A 26,927-nucleotide genomic window follows, 5' to 3' on the forward strand; every position below is an offset into this window, starting at 1 on the left:
GGAAGTTAATGAGAAAGAGACCAACAGACGGAGTATGGAGTCTCTGATCTTTACTTCCAAACAATTGCATCAAGACACACAGGTAATTCACTTCCCTATATCACCTCCTAATCTCCTCCCATTACCACCCCACCAATCCATTCTGAGGTGAGATACCTCCATCTAGTGTCCACATATAATCACTCTTTGGTGTCCACCACACCTCTGAGATATACTGGAGTAGAAGTAAAGCATTAGAAATTGAAAATACTCGAGAGTCAATTGCAAATACCTCAACACTGTTCAGTTCTTGAGTTTAAAGACGTATGCCAAAATCCATTTGAAAAAATTGCTTTTCACTGTTCTCAGGTCAAATATTGATATGCGATTAAAATGTGATTAATTGTGATTAATTAATTACAAAGCCTCGAATTAATTAGATTTTTTTTGTTAATGGAGTCGCAGCCCTAATATATATATATATATATATATATATATATATATATATATATATATATATTCGAAGACCCAGGATTTTCCCAAAAAATAACAGATCTACAAGCTCATAGCGCGGCACTCGGTGTCGCGCTATGAGCTTGTATATCTGCTATTTTTGAATAGCCAAAGAAATCAAAAAATGACACACACAGATGTGTTCCCGCTCTTAATGGGTTAAACCAAATGAGTGAAATCAGTCATGGTGACTGAGAACCACACGACCACTAGATCTGATACATAAAGATGCATCAGTCCTACAAGCCCGCTCAAACTCCATTTCTATGCTATTTCTATGCTTTGTTGTATGATAATGTTTAGATGAAAGGAGTTAAGCGGGGTGCATTGATACAGGTTATGTTCACCACTTAATCTCTATTATACTTAGTTGTATGATGATGCCACGCAAACATGGCTAAATGGCTGACCTGCCAGGTTGTGAGCTTGTAGATCTGCTATTTAACTATTTCGAAGAGTTTAAGACACTTCTCCATGATTGAAAGGGGTTTAAAGTGGGAGGAAAAGGACACATCAGTGTTCCAAAAGATGAGCTTGTGGATCTGCTAATTTTAATCATTTTAAAAACGTTGCCCATGATTGAAAGGAGTTTAAAGTGGGGGGAAAACACTTGTGTGTTCCAAAAAGATGTACTTATAGTGTTCATTGTAAATGTAGACAGGCAACTACATGTCAAATTAATTTGTTTTCTGGGTTAATATAACTCTTATATTGTTAATTGTTTCTAATTCAATTGGTGATACTTTTCCGTTGTTGTAGTACAGTTAATTTAGAGTCCAATGGTGGGTACAATTTTCGAAAAATAAGTATTGTTACTTAAACCATTTGGATTTGGGATTTATGTTGAACATGTGTGGGGTACATAAATTCATGTTATGTGTGAAGTACGTAACTTTTTAAGTTGTGACATGTGGGCTGTTCCGGGTATGGGGTCGGAGTGGTTTGCAGATAAATGTAAGATGAACCTAGTTAGACATGTGTGAAGTACATGGGTTACTATGCCAGGCGGTGCCTCACTCACTAAGGGGCGACCTACCTAGTGTGTTCTCTAAGCCATAAACCAGAGGTCAATGGATTGTAGCCATTTCCTGCTGCCAGTGGGGGCGGATTATCATATGGGTGGACCGTGAATGTGAGAGGTTATTGCGGCCTCCCGGTCGTCCGACCCGGACACCGGGTGGGAGGTGTTGGGTTATTCCATACCTCCGACGGCTGTGATATTATTATGATTATAATTACGTGTGTATTTACTGCTTATTTAGGATTACACCAGGGTGGTAGGCCGACATATAAATGCAAGGGTAAAATACATACATATATGAAGGTTAATACTGCCTGTTTGGAGTCATTAACTGAGGCATGCTTTATAAGGTCTCATACTGTGGGTCCTTTCTCAGAGTGTTGGTAGGTTGTAAATTCCTTACCATTCCCTTATCTCAAAGAGGAGAGAGAGAGAGAGGCTCAAATGACATGCCTGATGCCTATGTTAAGGGGGATGAGAGGTAGTCGAAGCGTGCTATTTGAGGAGAAAGACATGATATCCGGGGGGAGGCGACATCCTTTATGGGTCTTTGTGTGGAACTTTGAGGGAGAGTTCAGTTTCTTGGAGTCCCTCAACAGATCAGTAGTGAGTAGAAAAGCACTCGAAGATTAATAGTCATATATGCTGATATGTTTATTGCTTGTGTGAAGATTCATGTCGGTAATATTGTCATTATTGTTTCTGTGTTTCAATCTTTCTGTAAGTTTAAAACCTGACCTGACTGCCTGACTTTGTTAGTAGAATGTGAGCCTACTGGCAAGGTTGTAGTTGACGAAGATTGTAGTTAACTGGCCGCTTAGTAGAACGATTGTCTACTAGGTGTGTTCAATGTATGTTTGTATTTGCGTTAGTAAATAAAAAACATCAAAGACACAGGTTTGAGTAGGTCTGAGTATTATCTACTTTATGCCTATTGAGAGACTCCGGCCTTTTGCGAGGGCCGAAGCCAACAAGACGTGCAGGTAGTGCGCGCCGGGTTGGAGTTTCGTACAACAACTGAAGTTCAAAGGTTAATCCTTTGAACTGTCACTGTTCATAGACATGCAGCTGGATAATCAGAGAAATGTTCACCAAAAAAGAAAGAAAGAAAGAACGACAGACAGACAGACAGACAGACAGACAGACAGACAGACAGACAGACAGAAAGAAAGAAAGAAAGAAAGAAAGAAAACAGACAGCGAGCCAACGTTACCTTATGGATAAGCTCTTCGTCACTTTGCAGTGTCTGCATCTTAAAGCCTTAGCAGTGTTCATGGTCCTGCAGCGTCCACATCTCCAGTATTCATCATCAGTGGTTGGTTTTACTGGTCTTTTCCTCCTGACAAACAAACACAACAAGCCAGTTAGTTGTGTATTAAATCTGTGTTCATTCATTCACATCCTGCATTCATGATAACTTCTCGATAGCTAAAGAATGTTTTCATTTGAATAATTTGTACTTATGAGATGATATTGTCATGTAGTGTTGTATATAGTATAGTGTGTCTATTGTGTATATTGTATAGTGTGTACTGTATATTGTATAGTGTTATAGTGTGTATATTGTGGAGGATTCACATACTGTGTGTCACTCTTCATAGACACACAGCTGGAAGCTCATAGCATATGAGCTCGTAGATCTGCTATTTTTGAAAAATCGTGAACATTTTTCAAATCTACATATATCATTTTTTTATAAAACATTTTTCTCTGTTAGAACTTCTGGGGGTCCCTGGAACAAAATGTTTTGAGATGGGGGTACACGGCCAAATACATATAATTTTTGAAAACCACTGATATTACAGCAATAAGTTTTTTCAAAAAACTGGTAGGATTTAGAAGACATGTGCGAGGCTTAGCCTTATTCAGTTTAAAGTTCTCCACAGAACTCACTATAGCAAAACAAGGGTATCTAAAATATTTCCTAGCGAGTTGCGATAGATGTTCACAATCGCCGGGAAACATGTCCCACATGTTCTCGTCTTGCCCCAAATTGTATACGTTCTGGAAAACCTTTTTTGATGTTATGTCTGAAGTGTTAGAGACAACCATTCTGCCGTGCCCTCAAATAGCGATTTTTGGGATCCCTGAGGAGGATGTAGTTCTTACCAGAAAACAACTTAATGTTATTACTTTTGCTTCATTAATTGCCCGCAGGAGGATACTCTTACACTGGAAAGCAGAGCCCCCTCCCTCGGCTAAATCATGGCTGATTGATGTTATGTCTTTCCTGAAGCTTGAAAAAATTAAATTCACAATTCGAGGATCCTCTGACAAATTTTTTACCTATTGGCAACCATTAATATCATATGTAAGCGGATTACAATCATTATCACCTGACTGAAAACACATGGTACTGGGGTGCTTTGGTGGTGCGGATCTCTATTTGGTGCAAGATGCATAACTTAAGGTGATAAGGAGGTGATTTCATGTGAAGGTCATGGAATGAGCTAATTCAGCTCATTACTTATATAATTGTGACTACAGTTTTATTTGTATTAATCATTATTATTATTATTTTTATTATATATATATATATATATATGTATTTATCATTATTATTATTACTATTATTATTATTATTACCCTTATTATTATTATTATTACCCTTATTATTATTATTATTATTATTATTATTATTTTTGGTATATATATTTTTTTATATATACATCACTGCTATTATCATTGTTAATGTTTTGTGTTTTGTGGTTTGTTTGTTTTTTGGTCCTGTCTCTTAATTTTGTATCCTACTGTATTTATTTCAGATCTTGTACATGTATTATTGTTTGTATGTCCGGCCTTATGGGGAAAAATGTTGGGTGATTGGGGAGGACTGGGGAGGGGTGGATGGGAGTTGTTGGGAGAAAATATAAAACCGAAGAGTTGTTTTAATTTTTGCAAATTTGAATACATTGTCATGTCTACTCTTTGAATAAAATTTGCTTTAAAAAAAAAAAGGATTTAGAAGACATCTGCAGAATCTTCCAGAAGCAAAGATTTGAGTTATAAATGTTGGCTTTAAAAAAATATATATATATATATTCGAAGACCCAGAACTTTTCCCAAAAAATAGCAGATCTACAAGCTCATAGCGAGGCACTCGGTGTCGCGCTATGAGCTTGTATATCTGCTACTTTTGAATAGCAAAATAAATAAAAAAATATAGCTGCAAGCAGCGATAATACGGGGCCAGGAGAGAGAAAGAGAAATGATAATTCCTTTAACAGGTCAGTTCATGAAAGTCCTTGCGGTCTTGTTTCCAATGAGGCCTGTGAGTAATTAGGGGTTAAGAGTCTTGCTCAGGGACAAATTTCATTGACACATTTGCTGACCTGGCCTGGAATCGTACCTGGGGCAACCAGAGCCTCTGGCTCCCTAACCACTCAGCTATGGCCGCCCCTCAGAGAGAGAGAGAGAGAGAGAGAGAGAGAGAGAGAGAGAGAGAGAGAGAGAGAGAGAGAGAGAGAGAGAGAGAGAGAGAGAGACACAGACATGGAAACGGAATAGATTGAAGAGAGACATGGAAACGGAATAGATTGATGAGAGAGAGAGATGGAAACAGAATGGATTGATTGGACATCTCAACCTATTGCCATTAACAGGAATCGAACTCTCAACCTTCGGACTAATAGGCTGCAACACTAGCTATAGTGCTATAGCTTTGTCCAGGCTGATGTTGTCTGTTGAAGATCATAAACTCTTGCATTCTGTCATGAACCAAGCCAACACTAAGACCACTCGTTCACAAACCATTTACCAATAGAGAAATTGTACGTCTCCCCGCAACCGAAAACAGTGAAAGCAGCCGATCTACAAGCTCAGAAACACGTTGCTATCTGAAAAGTTTTGAGATTGTAGATCGGCTATTTTCAGAATGAATATGTCATACATTGAAAAAACGTACTCTCAAATGAACATTTCAGGTTATCTTTACCATTTGCACATGTATTCATTGATACAGTCATGTTGTTTGCAATTCAACTTCAATGAAATCAAGTGAGGCTTGAACTGGCGACCTTGAGATTGTGAGGCACTTATTTAAGGGAGACGCCATTGGACCAACAGACAGGGAACTGTGAAAAAGGAGATCACACAGATGATACAGTTTCACGCAAATAGCTGAAAAATCCTGGGTTTAAGTGTTTTTCAAACTGTTCAAAATTGCGGACAATCTAAGGGCGGAGCTTACTGGTCAAAGCGATAGATGTGTTCCTCATGAGTTCAGCTATGGCCGCCCCTCAGAGAGAGAGAGAGAGAGAGAGAGAGAGAGAGAGAGAGAGAGAGAGAGAGAGAGAGAGAGAGAGAGAGAGAGAGAGAGAGAGAGAGAGAGAGAGAGAGAGAGAGAGAGAGAGAGAGAGAGAGAGAGAGAGAGAGAGAGAGAGAGATAGATAGATAGATAGATAGATAGATAGATAGATAGATAGAAGAGACAGAGAGAGAGACAGAGACATGGAAACTGAATAGATTGACGATAGAAACGGAATAGATTGAAGAGACAGAAAGAGAGACATGGAAACGGAATAGATTGAAGAGAAAGACATGGAAACGGAATAGATTGAAGAGAGACAGAGAGAGAGACAGACATGGAAACGGAATAGATTGAAGAGAGAGAGAGAGCCATGGAAACGGAAAAGATTGAGTCATGTTTTTTGCAATTCAACTTAAATGAGTCTGCATCAAGTGAGGCTTGAACCGGCAACCTTGCGATCGTGAGGCACTCTTAGGTAGCTGCAACACTACCTATAGTGCTATAGCTTTGTCCAGGCTGATATTGTCTGTTGAGGATCACAAACTCTTGCCTTCTGTCATGACCCAAGCCCCTGTTTCACTAACACAAAGATCACTCGTTCACAAACCATTTACCAATGAAGAAATTGTACATCTCCTCAGAACCAAAACTAGTGAAAGTAGCCAATCTACAAGCTCACAAACCATTAAAAGTTGTCAGATTGTACATCGGCTATTTTCACAATGAAGTATGTTATACATTGAAAAAACATACTCTCATTGCTATCTGAAAAGTTGTGAGATTGTAGATCAGCTATTTTCACAATGAAGTATGTAAAAAACACTCAATTAAGTATTTCATGTTATCTTTAACAATTGCAAATGTATTCATTGATAGTCATGTTGTGTGAAATGCAACTTAGATGAAGTCTGCACCAAGTGAGGCTTGAACCTGTGACCTTGAGGTTGTGAGACATACACTTAAGCGGGACGCTATTGGACCAACAGACAAACCTCTGAAAAAAGAGATCACACTGATCATACAGTTTCACACAAATAGCTGAAAAATCCTGGGTTTAAGTGTTTTTCAAACTGCTCAAGATTGCGGACAATCTAAGGGCGGTGCTTACTGGTCAACGTGATAGATGTGTTCCTCATTAGTCAAGGCACATGTGTAAGCAGGTCTAATGGCTGTCGGCCAAACGAGGCATGACTTTTGCCTGTTTAAAGTTTCAATTTTCAAAAAATTGCTATAGCGCCCCCGTTTGACCAATTGGAGTAAGATTGGTTTCAGTGATATTTGGAATGGCCCTTTACATTTCTGCAAAGTTTCAAAGAATGGTAAGTCTGCATGTATGTGTTAGGGGCAGATGAATAATTGTCATAAAACTGCAATATTCATTGGCTCATTAAAGCTTCATTTTTTCACTTATGGAAAATATTTTGCAAACGTTTTTTGGCATAGGTCCAAAGTTCATGTGTAAAAAGTTTCGTGCAGATTACTCAAAAATCCCAGGAGGAGATAGGTTTTAACTGTTTTTCATATAATTCAAAATGGTGGGAGATCTAAAGGTCAGAGGTCAAAAGTCAGAGTGTGAAAGTTGTTCAGCATGAGGAGACGCATGTGTGCATCGAAGTTTCATGGCTGTAGGTGAAACAGGGCATGAGTTGTACCTGTTCAAAGTTGGCATTTTTCAATTGAGTGCTATAGCGCCACCTTTTGACGAAAGATTGTGAGAATTATTTCTTGATCGTTTTTCATGACCATCTATCATATGGCCGAGTTTCATAAAAAGCGACTGCACGGTTCAGCCAGAACTGCCAAAAGTGGCAGAAGAAACGGAATAATCGGAATAACAATACGGGTCCATGCTGGAAGCCTGGCCCCGTAAAAATGACACACACAGATGTGTTCCCGCTATTAATGGGTTAAACCAAATGAGTGAAATCAGTCATGGTGACTGAGAACCACACGACCACTAGATCTGTTACATAAAGATGCATCAGCCCTACACAGTGGCGTAACGGAGGGGTAGCAAGCTATGCGGTGCGGGGGGGCCACCAGCAGGGGGGGCCCCGCCTGCGCTGATACAAATATATGTTTACAGCAAAAAAGAAGAAAAAAGTTGATTTATATTGGTCAAATAGAACCGAATTACACCCGAATTAGACCCGATTTTTTTCGCGCACACGCGCAGGCTGTGCACGCACATGCACGCGCGCGCGGGCCTCGCGTGAAACTCCCGCGGGGAGGCCCCGCGATTCTGCGTTACGCCACTGGCCCTACAAGCTACAACAACAGACTATCAACACAATAAATACAGAGCCAATAGCAAAACAATAAACAAGGTCAATCTTCACCAGTGGTATAAGTACTGTACTTAAGTACAATGTTGAGGTACTTTTACTTTACTTCTACTCCACTACATCTCAGGGCAGGCAAATATTGTACTTTTACCCCACTACAATTATTTGAACACTTTAGTTACTATAGTTACTTTGCAAATATAAATTGTTACATTACAAAACATACATCAACCACTTTTAGCCCTATTTTATGAATAGGACATTTATTAGTTGTGTATAAATTACATTACTTCATAAAATAATAGTAACAATAATAATTAGAATTATGATGACACGTGGAAACCGAGATGTAATCTACAAGCTCATTCAGTGTGATCCAAAACATCTGGGGGTGATATCATTGCAGAGCTCCATAACATCTATAACAGTGTTTACCAGAGACCAACCCCCAACTGTTTACTGTACATATTTATACAGGGTTCCCACACATTTTTTACCAATGAATTTCCAAAACTTTTCCAAGACTTTTCCAGAATATTTAACCCAATTTCCAGGCCTGTATAACATTATTATATATAACATTCAGCGCAATAACGAGTCTCTTACTCTTATGTGCAATGCCCAAAGACAGGCAGTGTAGCAAAAATAAAGATCTAAACTAAAAACAAAAAAAATTGACTAACTACGCAGCACGCTGCAGCACGTTGTGATCTTGTAGATCTGTTATTTTTCTCACGTCCGGTATAAATTAGGCTGCAATCACACAGCCCGTTCGGAAAAAAAATACATATTTTGTGTAATGTTATAGATGTTTTGGGAAAAAAATGCCAAAAACAATGCATAGCCAAATATTTTTCCAGGACCCTTGATAAATTCCAAATCTTTTCCAGGACTGGAAAAAGATTTTTCTAATTTCAAAATATTTCCAGGAATTTCATGACCGTGGGGACCCTGTTTATATTTTTTAACTACTCGTTTATTATATGTTTTTGAATATTTTGCATATTATTGTTTGTCTTTAAATGTCCTGAAGAATTGAATACACAGGACCCCAATGGAAACAAGCCATAGTGCTTTCTTCGGTTTATCCTTTTTACCAGCCCTTGTATATAACTGTACCTCTGTGTTTTTTGTGAGCATTGAACTCAGCATGAGATCAATGGTTGTGATATAGTGTTATGTATATTGTACAGTGTTATAGTGTTGTGGATATTGAATAGTGTTTATAATGTTTAGGAGGATTCACATACTTTGTTTGTGAAGGTCCAGGTTCAATAATGAAGTCAGGAGGTTTTCTTGTAGATGCAGACGCTTGATGAAGCTAGAGAGAACAATAAATGTAAGTAAGCCTTGAATGACTCCCAGATCATATAGAAGCTGAACATCTGGCATGATATTAAAAGAAGTGAAAACATCTGTTTTTGTTTATAAATGCTGGATCTGCTTCACGTCAGCGTCTAATCACCCTGTCTGGGTTTATTTCTCAATAATGACCTGCTCTGCATTGATGATCCTGCTTATTATACGCCTACTTAATAAACAAATATATATAACAAAAGTAACAACAAAATCATTTCATTGCTTACAGTAATGAAAGGTGTGTCCAGTGCAACGCGGTCGGCTCAGAAAAAAACAGATTGAACAAGTGTTGATCAGATAAAATCAATTTTCCGTTACTGCATTGTCTATTTCTTCAAATGTTTTCAGGAACATTCTCGAGTGTAGGCCTACTGTTTAGCTGTAAATGTCATTGTGTGTTTGTTTACATGGCTGCCATGTTGGATACGGCAAAAATCAAGCTACGTAGTCTACGTAGCTTGATTTTTGCCGTATCCATATGTCCATATGTCCATATTACAAGTGTGGTGATAGGTTGTACATTTACGCCTATATTTATTTATATCTATGTTATTAATAGTTTTATATTACACTAACCTACTGTAGGTCAGACCTACATTTGCTTATTTTCATTTGCTATTTTTATCTTTATTATATTTGTATCTTTTCTATTTCAATCTTTGTTGTCGTTGCATTTCTCTACTCTTACTGCGATGCTGCTGACGTCTGAATTTCCCCAGGGATCAATAACTGTCTGTCTATCTACAGTACGTGCGTGTGAGAGAGAGAAAGACTTCACAAAAGCTCCCAATATGTTCGGGAGAGGAACACAGTCCTCTCCCAAATTTCAGCTAGATTATTTCTGTATAATTCTGTACATAATGAACTTAGCAATGAGCTCATTACTTATATCTTTTCTTTTCTTAGATTTGGTAAGATTGCACCGTGACATTTCCATCACTGAAGCACAAACAGGGCCTTACCTGTAGTTGCATCTCCTCGGTGACGTCACCGGCTTTGTGGGGGCCGGCGGTGCCTGCGGGGGTCCCGCCCAAGTCCTCGCCGGCCCGTCCCTCTGGGTGGAGGAAGCCGGGCGTCCCCCCCCCCTGGCTGTCCGGAGGGGAGGTGAGGATGACGGTGGCCTCACTGGGCAGGTCCAGCACCGTGGCGTTGGAGTCAGAGATGACGCTCCTCGGGAAGAAGCCAAGCCGGGCCGTCCTCGAGTCGCTGTCCATCATGTGCCAAAACGGCCTGACCTCCAGCTCCAGGGAGTCGGAGCTGGTGGCTCCCGAACCTTTCACATTCTTGGGAGTTTGCGGGGCGGCAGGATCGGGAGGGGAGGAAGGAGGGATGATGAGAGGAAGAGGAGGGGCCAGGAACTTCACTTTGCAATGACAATGTTTCTTAAAAGTCTCTCTCTCTCTCTCTCTCTCTCTCTCTCTCTCTCTCTCTCTCTCTCTCTCTCTCTCTCTCTCTCTCTCTCTCTCTCTCTCTCTCTCTCTCTCTCTCTCTCTCTCTCTCTCTCTCTCTCTCTCTCTCTCTCTCTCTCTCTCTCTCTCTCTCTCTCTCTCTCTCTCTCTCTCTCTCTCTCTCTCTCTCTCTCTCTCTCTCTCTCTCTCTCTCTCTCTCTCTCTCTCTCTCTCTCCATGATGTCCTATCATTTTAACAAACAACGACTAATAGAAGTTTAAAGGGCAAGACCTCTTTAGTAGAGGTTTGGGTTGTGTAGTTATCTTGCCATGATGTAACTCTCAAAAGCTCTCAAAGTCACTCTTTTTAGCTCGTAAACTAACGTAAACAAAGCTGATTCAGACAATATAGAACATCACTAAACCAGTACTGTTTGTTTCCGAATCCACGTACTGGATCCGTGGATCCGGATATTCAAATAGTAAAATCAAGAGGAAGTTAACATTTTTATAAAAATAAAAAAAAATAAACAGTACTGGGTTTGGTGATGTTCTATATTGTGTGAATCAACTTCGTTTGCGTTCCTTTACGGACTAAAAGAGCTGACTTTGAGAGCTTACATCATGGCAAGGTAACTACACAACCCAAACCTATACCAAAGTGGTCTTGCCCTTTAAATGTATCTAAATCAGTTTTGAACAGTAACCAAATAAAACTCTGATGCTGTAGGTAGTTCAAAACCAGGACAGGAGTTATCTTAAAGGAATCCATATTACCCTCATATCATCTCATATTTTTATCACTAGAGTAATGATCAATACATAGTGGTAAGATCAGAGTGTTGTAACAGTGGCTGAGGAGGTAAGGCGGCCGATTGGGAATCAGAAGGTTCCCGGTTCGATTAAATGCAATTAAAAGCAAAGCAGCACGGTCAGATTGGGACAGAAAAGTAGTTTTCTCAGCTGGCATTACATGTAATCATAATGTTTCTGTATCGACTGATCTGTGTGGAGCAGGAGCATACCTTTAACCCATTAAGACAGGAACGCATCTGTGTAACCACTTAACCATTATTTTTATACTTTGGATATTCAAAAACAGCAGATCTACAGGCTCATAGCACGGCACTTCGCCGTGCTATGAGCCAGATCTGCTATATTTGAAAAAGTCGTTGAAAATTTGTGCAAATCTTTGAATATATATATTTATTTTTTAAGCGATTTTTCTTAACTCAAATCTTTGCTTCTGGGGGGTCCCTGGAACAACATATTTTGAGATGGGGGTCAAATATATTTTGGGGGTCAAATATATTTTTAAAAAACTGTTAGGATTTAGAAGACATTTGTAGAATCCCCAGAAGCAAATATTTGAGTTACAAACATTTGCCTTTAAATATATATATTCAAAGATTTGCACACATTTGCATGATTTTTCAAAAAAATAGCAGATCTACAAGCTCATAGCGCGGCACTCGGTACTCGCGGCACTCGGTGAGCTTGTATATCTGCTATTCTTGAATAGCCCAAAGTATAAGATGCTTAAAGTGGTTAAAATCTAAAATGACAGATGCTTTCCGGTGTTAATGGGTTAGTATTTTCAAAACCAGCACAGAGAGCTGAAATAAGACATCATGAGCGATCGAATGGGTGCGTTTGTTTCGCCGTGCGGGCCTTACCTGTAGCTGCATCTCCTCGGTGACGCCACCGGCTTTGTGGGGGCCGGCGGTGCCTGCGGGGGGTCCCGCCAAGTCCTCGCCGGCCCGTCCCCCTGGGTGGAGGAAGCCGGGCGTCCCCCCCCCCTGGCTGTCCGGAGGGGAGGTGAGGATGACGGTGGCCCTCGCTGGGCAGGTCCAGCACCGTGGCGTTGGAGTCAGAGATGACGCTCCTCCTGAGGAAGCGATGCTCGGCCGTCCTCGAGTCGCGGTCCATCATGTGCCGCCGCCGCCTGACCTCCAGCTGAACGCCAATCTTGTCCACCAGGGAGTCGGAGCTGGTGGCTCCCGAACCTTTCACATTCTTGGGAGTTTGCGGGGCGGCAGGATCGGGAGGGGAGGAAGGAGGGATGATGAGAGGAAGAGGAGGGGCCAGGAACTTCACTTTGCAATGACAATGTTTCTTAAAAGTCTCTCTCTCTCTCTCTCTCTCTCTCTCTCTCTCTCTCTCTCCTCTCTCTCTCTCTCGTCTCTTCTCTCTCTCTCCCTCTCTCTCTCCTCTCTCTCTCTCTCTCTCTCTCTCTCTCTCTCTCTCTCTCTCTCTCTCTCTCTCTCTCTCTCTCTCTCTCTCTCTCTCTCCTCTCTCTCTCTCTCTCTCTCTCTCTCTCTCTCTCTCTCCCATGATGTCCTATCATTTTAACAAACACGACTAATAGAAGTTTAAAGGGCAAGACCTCTTTAGTAGAGGTTTGGGTTGTGTAGTTATCTTGCCATGATGTAACTCTCAAAAGCTCTCAAAGTCACTCTTTTAGCTCGTAAACTAACGTAAACAAAGCTGATTCAGACAATATAGAACATCACTAAACCCAGTACTGTTTGTTTCCGAATCCACGTACTGGATCCGTGGATCCGGATATTCAAATAGTAAAATCAAGAGGAAGTTAACATTTTTATAAAAAAATATAAAAATAAACAGTACTGGGTTTGGTGATGTTCTATATTGTGTGAATCAACTTCGTTTGCGTTCCTTTACGGACTAAAAGAGCTGACTTTGAGAGCTTACATCATGGCAAGGTAACTACACAACCCAAACCTATACCAAAGTGGTCTTGCCCTTTAAATGTATCTAAATCAGTTTTGAACAGTAACCAAATAAAACTCTGATGCTGTAGGTAGTTCAAAACCAGGACAGGAGTTATCTTAAAGGAATCCATATTACCCTCATATCATCTCATATTTTTATCACTAGAGTAATGATCAATACATAGTGGTAAGATCAGAGTGTTGTAACAGTGGCTGAGGAGGTAAGGTGGCCGATTGGGAATCAGAAGGTTCCCGGTTCGATTAAATGCAATTAAAAAGCAAAGCAGCACGGTCAGATTGGGACAGAAAAGTAGTTTTCTCAGCTGGCATTACATGTAATCATAATGTTTCTGTATCGACTGATCTGTGTGGAGCAGGAGCATACCTTTAACCCATTAAGACCAGGAACGCATCTGTGTAACCACTTAACCATTATTTTATACTTTGGATATTCAAAAACAGCAGATCTACAAGCTCATAGCACGGCACCGAGTGCCGTGCTATGAGCCTGTAGATCTGCTATATTTGAAAAGTCGTGAAAATTTGTGCAAATCTTTGAATATATATATTTATTTTTTAAGTGATTTAAAAAATAAATATATATGATTTTTTTTTTTTACTCAAATCTTTGCTTCTGGGGGGTCCCTGGAACAACATATTTTGAGATGGGGGTCAAATATATTTTGGGGGTCAAATATATTTTTAAAAAACTGTTAGGATTTAGAAGACATTTGTAGAATCCCCAGAAGCAAAGATTTGAGTTACAAACATTTGCTTTAAATATATATATTCAAAGATTTGCACACATTTGCATGATTTTTCAAAAAAATAGCAGATCTACAAGCTCATAGCGCGGCACTCGGTACTCGCGGCACTCGGTGAGCTTGTATATCTGCTATTCTTGAATAGCCCAAAGTATAAGATGCTTAAAGTGGTTAAAATCTAAAATGACAGATGCTTTCCGGTGTTAATGGGTTAGTATTTCAAAACCAGCACAGAGAGCTGAAATAAGACATCATGAGCGATCGAATGGGTGCGTTTGTTTCGCCGTGCCGGGCCTTACCTGTAGCTGCATCTCCTCGGTGACGCCACCGGCTTTGTGGGGGCCGGCGGTGCCTGCGGGGGTCCCGCCCAAGTCCTCGCCGGCCCGTCCCTCTGGGTGGAGGAAGCCGGGCGTCCCCCCCCCCTGGCTGTCCGGAGGGGAGGTGAGGATGACGGTGGCCTCGCTGGGCAGGTCCAGCACCGTGGCGTTGGAGTCAGAGATGACGCTCCTCCTGAGGAAGCGATGCTCGGCCGTCCTCGAGTCGCGGTCCATCATGTGCCGCCGCCGCCTGACCTCCAGCTGAACGCCAATCTTGTCCACCAGGGAGTCGGAGCTGGTGGCTCCCGAACCTTTCACATTCTTGGGAGTTTGCGGGGCGGCAGGGTCGGGAGGGGAGGAAGGAGGGATGATGAGAGGAAGAGGAGGGGCCAGGAACTTCACTTTGCTACTGCTTTCACTGTCAGACATTCTGAATGTGATAAAGGATCAATAAAAATAAACTGAATGTGATAAAGGATCAATAAAAATAAACTGAATGTGATAAAGAATCAATAAACGTTAATTGGATGAGATAAAGGATTTTTTTTTATTAAACTCTTTTTTTTAAGGTATTCTGACATCCAATCAAACTTCAGGAAACTAACCGAAAGGGGCGGGATAACATAAAATAGTTGTGGAGGATTTAGGGACCTCTTCTTTCCTGGTCACTCGCCTTCGTTCGTTTCAACACCAAACACACCCAAAACTACACTTCCCACAATGCCCTTCTTCTCTGCAGTGGGGGGAGGGGGCAGACGGCTCCTGGCCAAGCTGAGAGCTCTTTCTCTTTAGGAGAGAGGAGGGAGCAGCGGAGGAGACGCGGAAGGAAGTGTGGAGGGAGGAACACTGCAACGAGTCGACACTCCCGTCATCCATGCTGAGACCAAATACCAAGACATAGACGGGTTGGGGGTGAAGAGGCTGATGTTGTAACAAGAACAAAACTCCTGAAGGCAGCCTAAGAGAAAGATAGAGAGACATTGAGGAAGGGAGAGAGAGAAGGAGGGGGGGTCAGTCTTGGCAAGCAGTGGTGTAAAGTAACCAAGTACATTTACTCAAGTACTGTACTTAAGTAAACTTTTGAGGACTTTTTACTTTACTGGAGTGTTTCCCATTTCAATACTTTTGCTTCTACTCCACTACATCTCAGAGGCAAATATTATACTTTTACTCCACTACAATTATTTGAAAACTTTAGTTACTTTGCAGATATAAATTATTATATTATAAAACACACATTAACCACCTCAGCCCTATTTTATACCTAGTCCTAGGCTATTTGAAAATAGCAGATCTAAAACTATCTACAGCTATGCGACGCGTTGTGAGCTTGTAGATCTGCTATTTTCAAACATTTTAGTACTTTTACTGGTACTTTAAGTATATTTTGATGCCAATGCTTTTGTACTTTTACTCAAGTAACATTTGGAACACAGGCCTTTTACTTGTAACAGAGTACTTCTACATTGTGGTATTGATACTTTTACTTAAGTAAAAAATGTCCATTTTTTCCACCACTGCTGACAAGAAACCACTTCCGTTTTGTTTTCGTACTACGTTTCCCAGAATTCCGTAGCCTGTTTGTTGGTACATATCATAGGCTAGCTGACATTTAGGCAGCCCGGTCCAAGGCTCTGCCTTAACTGATTGGTATGGGCTCAAATTCCACTCTCATACAAAAATACATTACGTTTAGCAGTGAATAAAATATCAACCTGGACCTCATTTTCCTATGTTTTCCATCAACGTCTCTGAATGCTAATCAAAGGTTTTCTGTTTAGGGTGCCCATGTTCTCGTGCTCTGTGATTGGATAGATGGTGATTTGATAGATGTCTTACATAAACTGCACTGGTTTCACTAACTTGACTGTACTCGAAGTACACTCACAGTGCAGCTGACCAGGAATGTGTATCAGCAGATATTAAATATTATATGACTCGGATCAAGATTTAAGAAAATAAAATCTTGATTGGGACATCCCTAATTCCTAACAAACAAAACCCATCAAGGCATTAATATAAAAATGCGTCCACCATAAGAACCCCAAACACACACATAGTCCGTGAGCCAGGACCCCAAATATGGGGTCATCAGTACCATCTGGGGGGAATAATTCTCATAGTGATTTTTGGGTAGGTATACACCCCTAGAGCTAGGAAAAATGTGATAACCTTGCATCGGTGGTAGCTATCTGTGTGTTATCACTCCTATATAACCACAAGCCAAAACAGTTTTCAAAATCCGAATGAAGCATTCTACTTCAAACTGATGGTTCTCTCTTATTATTGACCCTCTCTCTCTGAAAAAAATTGTTGGGATAAAGCTCAGACTATATATTGTTCAGAAAGGTTGTTAAAATTAGCATATCTAGAATATTTTTTCTATTACAGGCAGTGACAACATAGTGACTGTATGTGACATAAGATGTACTTCGGTTTTAATGAAAGATGGAACACAAAGGGTTCTTTTGTAAATTACCTAAAGATTTAAAACCATACATACATAGATTCTAAGGAAATGTATTATGAAATTCAATAAACAGAATATAGTGCAAGTGTGTAAGAAAATATCCAAAATGGCCACTAAACACACGGCTGGCAATTTTTAACTTGTAATCCGCTTGTCTTAGAATACCTCTGCGTAATACCTATTTTTTAGGGTTTTCATATGTGTAGAATCCATTCCTGTTGTTATTTTTTTAATATCAGGTCAATCATGTCAAAGGTCAGGTCAAGGTTAAATTTGACCTCTGGGAGAACAACAAATGGAAACAACTTGATGAACATTCATTCAATTTGTTTTGTGAAACGTGTCATTAACATGTCACAAGAACTGGTATTCATAATAACATGAATGTAAAATGATATAATCTAATGGCAAATATGTATCTTTTGCAACTACATCTGTATTCTACCCACATCCAACCCACATCCTTTTCTACCTCATCCTTAGAAGTATCCTCCTTATTGACTTATTGAGAAGTACATCCGTGATGTACTTCTCACTCTCTGTGCCCTAAATTGATATTGCACCATGTCACATAGCTCTGACGGTGCTGGGTCACCCTTAGCAATGACAGGAACAGGAATATCCTGGATCTCCCATCCAAATTTTGTGACATCAAACGACTTGTCAGGTGGAGCTTGGTGGTCTGCCACTTTCCACAACATCACTTGTAAATGAGCCCACATGTGGTGCAACAGGTTGGTCGGTGTTGGAGGAAGGGCCATTGACTTGTGGCACCCACCTCACCCAGCACATCAGGGTAGCCTGGGAAGTTCCCTGCCAGCAAAGTGTTGTGTGCTCTGATCTTGCCTTTGCCATACATATAAGACTGTCCCATCACAATGCTCCATCTGTACTTTACACTGTAGGTCCACCTGATACACCACAATACACCAACAGGACAAGAACATCAGTTAAAGGGTAAGACCACTTTGGTAGAGGTTTGGGTTGTGTAGTTACCTTGCCATGATGTAACTCCAAAGGTGGACAAGAAATCAAAAATAATTGCTCCATTGATTAGAAATTGATAATTCAAAATATGCTCCCCATTGACTTACAATGTATGGTAAAACAGCTCTCAAAGTCACTCTTTTAGCACGTAAACAAACACAAACAAAGCTGATTCAGACAATATAGAACATCATCAAACCCAGTACTGTTTTTTTTTTTTATAAAGAAATGTGAACTTCCTGTTGATTTTACTATTTGAAGATCCGAATCCGGATCCGCGGATCCAGTCCGGGTTTTCTTCTTAATAAAAATGGTAAAATCAACAGGAAGTTGACATTTCTATTAAAAAAATAAACAGTACTGGGTTTGGTGATGTTCTATATTGTCTGAATCAACTTTGTTTGCATTCGTTTATGGGGTACAAGAGTGACTTTGAGAGCTGTTTTACCTTACAATGTAAGTCAATTTAGAGCATATTTTGAATTATCATTTTTTAATCAATGGAGCAATTATTTTCGATTTCTTGTCCACCTTTGGAGTTACATCATGGTAACTACACAACCCAACCCTCTACCAAAGTGGTCTTACCCTTTAAATCACTGAGCATGTGTATCACACCCTTTTCAGAGATGGCTGCATCAGGGATATAGGATATCATGGTGATGTCTGCCTCATCATGATTAAATGCAGTATCTATCGTCAGCACTGAAGGAGTACAACATGCTCAACGGCTTCTGCTTAACGTTCTTACTCTTCATGATGACATCTCATGTGGGTGATCTTTCTGTGTGTGTGAGGATACACCCCAATATTTTATGACCAAGACACACCAGTGCTTCAACTCTCCCTCTACTGTTTTTGCACATTTTGGGGAAGGCTTCAGTCCACTCCACTCTAAGGGTGTCACGATACTCGATACGTATCGAAATCGAACCGAAAATGACGTTCGATACAGTGTATCGAAATCAAAAGCCGTATCGTGATTCAAGGGTTAATTTAAAAAAAAATACTCCCGCGCATGCGCACATCCGATTGCACGCCCGGGTGAAGCCATGCGCGAGCGAGCCACTGTTGTGTTTTTCCGTGCATCGCTCGTCTTTTTTTCTCCCCCGGCGTAAGCACGGTGCTTACTACGGGGGAGAAAAAAAAGACGACAGGACAAACCCACACACACCACAGAGGAGTTTGTAGGAGACAGAGAGAGAAACCGCTGTAGCGTTGCGTCTGTACTACTACTTTACATTTCACCATGGCCACTGCTGAAGCCAGCGATGGTAATGATAATACACAAACGGAAGAATTGGAAAACCCTCCCGCTTCCTTTGAGTCAAAAGTCTGGCAATATTTTGGCTTCCCAGTGAATTATGAGGGCACCCGACACGTTGTTGACAAAACGGCTACCGTTTGTCGATTATGCTCCACATTGATAGTTGCTCCGTCTTCTCTTTTTCCCCTCTACACCTCTCGGCCAAAAACAGAAGATCTACAAGCTCACAACGCCTTGCAGCGCGAGGCGTTGTGAGCTTGTAGATCTGCTATTTTAGCCGAAAATAGCCGCTCTACAAGCTCACAACGCCTCGCAGCGCGGGGCGTTGTGAGCTTGTAGATCGGCTATTTTTGGCTTAAGTTCACCTCAGAAAAGGGATGGGGTTAAGGTAAAAAAACAACTGTTGAAGACCCCTGGCTTAGCTTATTATTCACATTTCTTGTTTGTTAAAGCTCTTCCCTGTTCAAACAATGTGAACATACTTTAAATGTTTAAGAACATGTAGCCAAATAACAGTTGTCTTTGGATCATTTTTTCTTACATGTTCAACTTTGTATTTAGAATGTATTTATAACGCTTCTCAAGAATGTTGTTAACTCATCTTAAAGAAGAATCTGAAAGTGTCAGTTGTTGTAAAGGCATACAACCCTTTTTGTTGTCATTCTCATTTGATATTATTCAAATAAAAGAGACTTATTGAGAAACATGTGTTTTTCTTTACAAATCAAGACAATAGCCTAAATTAATAATCATATAGCCCTCAAAGCTGAAAAAAAATAAGTTTAAAAAATATATATCGTATCGAAAATCGAATCGAATCATGACCTTAAAATCGAAAATCGAATCGTGGATTAGGCACCTGATTCGGATGCTATCAATGCATAGAATGGGAGATTATCACGTTCTATCAGACCATTGAATGGGCGAAGTAGGCGACCTACTAGCTACCCCGCGATTTATCAGACCATTCATTGGGCGTAATCAGGAGCTACTGACCTACCGACGGAGATGACTTAAATAGTTTAGTTTCGGTTTTGGTTTTGGTTGTTTTGGTTTCGGACCATGACGGAGGCGCGCAGTCTCAGGCGAGCTGGAGCCCCGCGACGGGCCACCGAGGGAGCTAAGGCGACCGAGTTGCCGTCCGGAGCGGTGCGACGCTCGCCTGTGCCTACTCAGCGCCGTTCGAGTTATGTACCGATACGCACAGAATCGTAAATATTGTTGTGGGGACTGCTCCGCCTCCGTCGGTAGATCAGTAGCTCCTGATTACGCCCAATGAATGGTCTGACAAATCGCGGGGTAGACAGTAGCTTGCCTACTTCGCCCATTCAATGGTCTGATAAAACGTGATAATCTCCCATTCAATGCATTGATAGCATTCGAAGCCGGTGGATTAGGCGTATCGTGACACCCCTTCTCCACTCACATGCATCATGACAGCATCTTTCCTGATCGTTATGGCAGTCTGCTCCCCAGACTGGTGAGCAGAGACAGTGATCCAGAATCCATCATGGTGCTGACAGACAAGGTCTAGCTTAGCCTCTATGGCATGGAGCACATGCATCTTCGGCAGGCACTGGGTTAGATATCAAGCACACTGCACATGGCCAGCACGGAAGAAGTGCTTCAGTCATGTGCTTCATGAGAGAAAAGGTGAAGTTAATGTCAATGTGTCTCCCTGCACATTCAAACTGGTGGATGTGAAGTGTAGAAAGAAGTTGTCTACCCACTGTCAGCCAGTAGGATGGAAATGCACAGTGTCCAGGTAGGCTACTGCTGTATCTGTTCAAATGTCTTTGGCCAAGTTGAGAGAAACCACTTCAAGAGTGCTGCTGACTCAGGACTGACCACTGAACTTGCCTGTCATGTTCTGCAACCACATTCCTTTCCACTTCCAGTGCTGAACCTTGCATCAGTTTTGCAATGCAGCTGAAGAATGACTGTATAACATGCATCCCACAATTACATTATAGAGCTTTTCTGGCTGATTCCATACCTGCAAGGTGTCAACAAACGGCTCCATGTCAATTGTGAGGTGAATAGGGCCTACTGTACATGTCAACCAGTGACCATATCTGCTGCCTGCTTGGACGCCTGGTTGGACGATAAGGTGCGAGAGAGACCTTGACCTGACCTTTAGCACATAGGCCAAAGACTGACCAGCAAGTGAAAATATAAGAGTAGAAATAGATTCTACACATATGAACGCCCCCCCCCCCCCCCATATGAATCACCATAAGTTCACAGATTCCCTCACACAACTGCAATATTTTGTTGTTTTTAACATAATTTAGTACAATGGAACATCACCATGGGATGGACACCATCTTTGATTTGGCAATAAATAATTAACTGATGGTAATTTCACTGATTCAGCCATATTTCTTGAACCCTAAAACCTAGTTTCCAAACCACCCTGCCTTTCTAGGTTGTACAGTATCATAAAGCCATTTCAGCTCATGGCAGTCATATTGGACGCCATCTTGAAAATTATGGCTTTACGAGAAATATAATTTCTTAGATTTTTTGTTCTTAAGCATGCCTACTACCTAGACGTACCAGAACCAATTGAAAAACCTTTTGTATATTTTTTTTGGGGGGGTTAATAGTATGTTTTCATAGATTGATCCATGTCATTTTCGCCTAGTGTTATAAAATAAAATGCATGATAGCACCCATAAAGCTACCATTGGTGCAAGGCTATCACACATTTTCTAACTCTAGACATGCATACCTTGACAAAATTCACTATGAGCATTATTCCCCTCAGATGGTACTGACCAACCCCTCTGGCTCACGGACTGACATGCACGTAGACACACACACACACACACACACACACACACACACACACACACACACACACACACACACACACACACACACACACACACACACACACACACACACACACAGAGAGAGAGAGAGAGATGGGGGTTGTAGCATTTAGCAGTAAGACATTATGAGAAAGACAGAGCCCTATTTTCGTTCGAAGATCCTAAATCCACTATTTGTATGTGGCAATGCGCCCCTTGAGCAGACACCAGACTTATCCCTAAAGCACCTGCACTACCCGTTACATTATGCATAGGTGTGGTTTGGGCGTTGCAATAATAAAACCAATCACCGTGCCAGATGCCATTGCCTTTAAAAGAAGGCTGAGCAAGCCATTACCCCCGATGCAATCTTACGCTCTCTCCCTCTCTGCCCATTGAAGAGCAGCGTTGCCTTGGAATAAAATTATATTTCATACACAGAATTATCACTCACACATTGCTGGTTATAAAGAACTTTACATTACAGCAATCTGCTTGTGTTTGGATTAATCACACAAACTCTGTTGCCACACTGGGGCACCGATAACATTGGACCCGACGTTTGCTTCATATGCTGTAGCCTTTGATTGCCTTTGAATAAAACCATATTTGATTGACATAATTATTATTACCACATGTTGCTCATTATAGAGAATGTTATATTATTGTAATCCGTTATTTCCAGGGCAATGGAAGGAATGGCATCATGCGCGGTACAAATCATTGTCTGCCTTGAATAGACATCTTATATAAACACAATTGACACAAGGAATTGACACTCACTTCTGCTGATTAAAGGACAATTAGAATCACAGAGATACGTGGAGAATTATGAGAGATGGAGACCTCTGAATGTTGTGCCGTTGTCCGCCCGGCTGACTCCCGACATGTCCATTGCAGGCGCGCGCTCTACCAAACGAATTTGGCACAGCAAGTACAAATATAATTTATGAAAAGGCGTACCTATAGGCTACAGTCCAGTCGGACTGAATAATGACTTCACTGATATTTGTACTTAGGCTGTCCTGAAAGTTTATAATATTTAGAGAAATTTCAAATACAAAAGTAGTAGTAGTACTAGTAGAATTAGCAAGCTGGACATTTAGACTGAATGTTTCCTTTATCCTCATCTTACGCTAATGCACGCAACTGTTTTGCCAGGTTTTATTATTGTTGTTTCTCATAAGCGTGCATCCGTTGTCTGTCAACAACACAGTAGTCTGTGCATTAACTTCAGTGCGCTGCCTCTCTCCCAGCCCCGCCAGCCCCGCCCCCTTGCTTCAACAATATGGGAATAGGCAGTTCGCGTCCAGCGTTGTCTGAGAACGGCACTTTTTTTTACCTTTTCTGACCATTTATCCAAGATAAATTATTAATGTTTTAAAAAACATTTTTGTTACACAGAAACATAATATGTGTTGTATAGCTTCGTTTAAATGCTTAATTTGTAGTTTTAATGTGCAAATTAACCGTTTTTCTACTTTATTTTTAGAGGAATACTCTTATTCTGAAGAGATCGTCCACCGGAAGTCTTATCGTTGCTCCGCTATCGTTGCTAACGGAACACAGCTCTCTCACTCACACGCACGCACGCACGCACGCACGCACACACACGCACGCACGCACGCACGCACGCACGCACACACGCGCACACACACACACGCGCACACACACACACACACACACACACACACACACACACACACACACACACACACACACGCACACACACACACACACGCACACACACACACGGTAATGAGTAGAAAGTTAAAGTAAAAACTGCTCCATTGTTTGTTAAGTTTAGACAAACTTTTGTTAACAATACTGAAGGTTTCTGGTATAAGTTATAACACACTTAAACAACATGAACTTTAACAACATAGAATAAGTTATAAAACACATTAAATCAACTTGTAGGACATAAATCTCTCACCCTATATGAACTTAGTGGAGGGCTGTGTTTACATCCTACTTATGACAGTGTTCAGTTTGGTGTTGCCAGATTGTGTGACAGAAACAAGCAGCCAGGTCTATGAAAACAAGCCCAAAAGAAGCGTCACACATGGGGGTCCGTGGACAAATGCATAGGCTATTATTTTGGTTTTCCTTGAAAATGAAAATTAACATGAAAATGTTTGAGAACCACTGGTTTAAACGACAATAGGAAGTCTAAATAATAAGTAACAACATTTTAGAAACAAGCCCAACTAAAACCTCAACCCACAAATACCAATATTTACAAGAGACTTTACAGAAAAAACAAGCCCAGAGTTGCTTATAATAGCCAGACATGGCAACACTGGGTGTTTACAGCAGTGACGTCATCACATTCCGTCTGAAAGGGGGGTTTAGATAGTTATGCTACAGAGTTTTTATACGTGGATTTACTCTACCTTTTACTTATTGTTATATTTTATATAAGATGTAGTTATGATGATTTTATATCAGTATGAGTCAAACATATTCTTATGTTGTTGTGGATCCTTCCTCTAAAAGTCACACACCCCTTTCCCTGTGGTAATGGTTTCTTCCAAAAGTTGCACAATATATGGCAGGATGTACATTACGCACACAGTGTGTGTGTGTGTGTGTGTGTGTGTGTGTGTGTGTGTGTGTGTGTGTGTGTCAAGTGAATGAGGTTTTATCCACATTTTACACTTGATTGTATTACTTTAGTAAATATTTTCATGAATACTTTGTTTTCAATCTCTATACAAATGACAATGTTGTGACGTGTTGTGTGCTTGTAGATATTTGGTATTTTAAGTACATTTTGATACAAATACTTTTGTATTTTTATTCAAGTGAATTTAGAATTCCAGACTTTTACTACAGTGTGTCTACATTGTAGTATTGATACTTTTACTTAAGTAAGAAACAATTGAGTACTTTTCCCATCACTGGCCGAAACACATGGTTAGATGAATGGGGTCATCCCTATGTTCCCCGGGTTCTATGTTCCCCCACTAAGGTTAGGGTTAGGGTTAGGTTTAGGTTAGGTCCTATGTTCCCCAATTTGTCCCAAAACAATCATCCCAAAGTAATCATATTTGAACTGGGGACCCCCCAAAGTAATCATATTTGAACTGGGGACACCCCCAAAGTAATCATATTTGAACTGGGGACCCCCCAAAGTAGTCATATTTGAACTGGGGACACCCCCAAAGTAATCATATTTGAACTAGGGACCCCCCAAAGTAATCATATTTGAACTGGGGACACCCCCAAAGTAATCATATTTGAACTAGGGACCCCCCAAAGTAATCATATTTGAACTGGGGACACCCCCAAAGTAATCATATTTGAACTAGGGACCCCCCAAAGTAATCATATTTGAACTGGGGACACCCCCAAAGTAATCATATTTGAACTAGGGACCCCCCAAAGTAATCATATTTGAACTGGGGACACCCCCAAAGTAATCATATTTGAACTGGGGACCCCCCAAAGTAATCATATTTGAACTGGGGACACCCCCAAAGTAATCATATTTGAACTGGGGACCCCCCAAAGTAGTCATATTTGAACTGGGGACACCCCCAAAGTAATCATATTTGAACTAGGGACCCCCCAAAGTAATCATATTTGAACTGGGGACCCCCAAAGTAATCATATTTGGACTGGGGACCCCCCACCCTGACAAGCACTTAGAATTGTAGGAGTTGAGGCATTACATTTAGTTTAGACTCGGTTCCACAGATAAATATTGTGAGCTTGTAGATCAGCTATTTTCAAATGTTTTGTCTCTTTCTCATATTAATTGACAGTTTGACCAATGTTTGACCAGTTTTTATAGTATAGTTAGTTCATTCAGTAATGGTCTTTTTCTTTTTTTTCTTAAAAGTCCTTAAATTGTCACTTCAATGTCATCTGGGGACCCCCCCCCCCCCCCCCGACTGCATACTGTATAAAACCATTTTCAAGATGTCATAGAGAGCTTCATAGACTTGTTTGAGAACACTGTCATCAGTGTTCTGTCCATTACTGTTTATAAATAAACTAAAAAATAGCCTAAAAAAATGATACATGAGACACAAACATATCTGGGTATTGAAAACCTCAAGGGATCTACTCTGTGTGGAGTTTGCATGTTCTCCCCGTGTCTCCTAGGGTAGTTAATACCCTCACAAAAACATGTAGTAATCCTGGTCGCTATACCGCCTCCCCCTTGACAGCCGGGGCGCCTGATGGAGGGGAAAGGAACTGGTTGGAATAACGTGTTCCTTCCACGCGCTACGTCCTACCAGGGAAACTCTCCCCTGTCAGGTGACAAGAAGGTCAGTTGGCTCTCATGCACTGAAGGAAGCATGAGCTCGGCCCTGGCCTCCCTGGCTGTGGGGGACTGGTCTAACGCTGGTGTAGGGCTGGTGTAGCGCCCAGGATCACTTAGGAAATTGGCACCGGGTGAAAAAAATGGGTTACAAAAATCGCGGGATAAAAATTATAAAAAATAAATAAAAAAAAGAAAACCTCAAGGGATGCGTCTGTGACGTATATACCATGTGACCACTTAAACTTTAGATTTCAGATGCTAGAACTTTTGACCAACTGATGTAGTATATGTTACACACTTGGATAGAACTAATCATTTTCCAGTGTGCAGGAATTTAAAGGTGGTTTATTTCTCTCTGTAAACACACAGACAAACTAAAGGCACATTACAGCAGCTCTTCCACTCGTTGCAAACTCTGGTCTTCTGTCCATTACTGTTTGTTTGTTTGTTTGTTTGTTTGTTTACACATGAACTTTTCTATGTTGTATGTTTAGTGTTTAA

General features: G+C 40.9%; 2 protein-coding genes across 2 annotated transcripts in view; both read right to left on the reverse strand.

Moving 5' to 3' along the window:
* The window catches only part of LOC311038657 (uncharacterized protein), a gene marked incomplete at its 5' end in the record, with an annotated part of 32,146 nt that extends 18,475 nt beyond the window's left edge, over positions 1-13,671 (reverse strand). Inside the window, 6 exons of the mRNA XM_084048227.1 lie at positions 2,727-2,852; positions 9,298-9,368; positions 10,369-10,689; positions 12,471-12,593; positions 12,652-12,810; positions 13,666-13,671. Coding sequence (XP_083904353.1) covers positions 2,727-2,852; positions 9,298-9,368; positions 10,369-10,689; positions 12,471-12,593; positions 12,652-12,810; positions 13,666-13,671 — 806 coding nt within the window. The remainder of the gene's footprint in view (positions 1-2,726; positions 2,853-9,297; positions 9,369-10,368; positions 10,690-12,470; positions 12,594-12,651; positions 12,811-13,665) is intronic.
* A 614-nt stretch (positions 13,672-14,285) lies between these two features.
* On the reverse strand, positions 14,286-24,123 carry LOC311038492 (uncharacterized protein). The gene is made up of 2 exons (XM_084048049.1): positions 24,087-24,123; positions 14,286-15,568 (listed from the first exon to the last, which is right to left on the reverse strand). The coding sequence occupies exon 2, from the start codon at positions 15,037-15,039 to the stop codon at positions 14,545-14,547; it is 495 nt and encodes a 164-aa protein (XP_083904175.1). The 5' UTR covers positions 15,040-15,568; positions 24,087-24,123; the 3' UTR covers positions 14,286-14,544.
* Positions 24,124-26,927: the final 2,804 nt, after the last annotated feature.

The sequence above is a fragment of the Gymnoscopelus microlampas genome (genome assembly GCF_963454915.1).
Source record: "Gymnoscopelus microlampas genome assembly, chromosome: 22".
Lineage (NCBI taxonomy): Eukaryota > Metazoa > Chordata > Actinopteri > Myctophiformes > Myctophidae > Gymnoscopelus > Gymnoscopelus microlampas.

Bases quoted from the DNA above. Each gene is read 5' to 3' on its own strand.
- LOC311038492 (XM_084048049.1), bottom strand. From the start codon at position 15,039: ATGTCTGACAGTGAAAGCAGTAGCAAAGTGAAGTTCCTGGCCCCTCCT.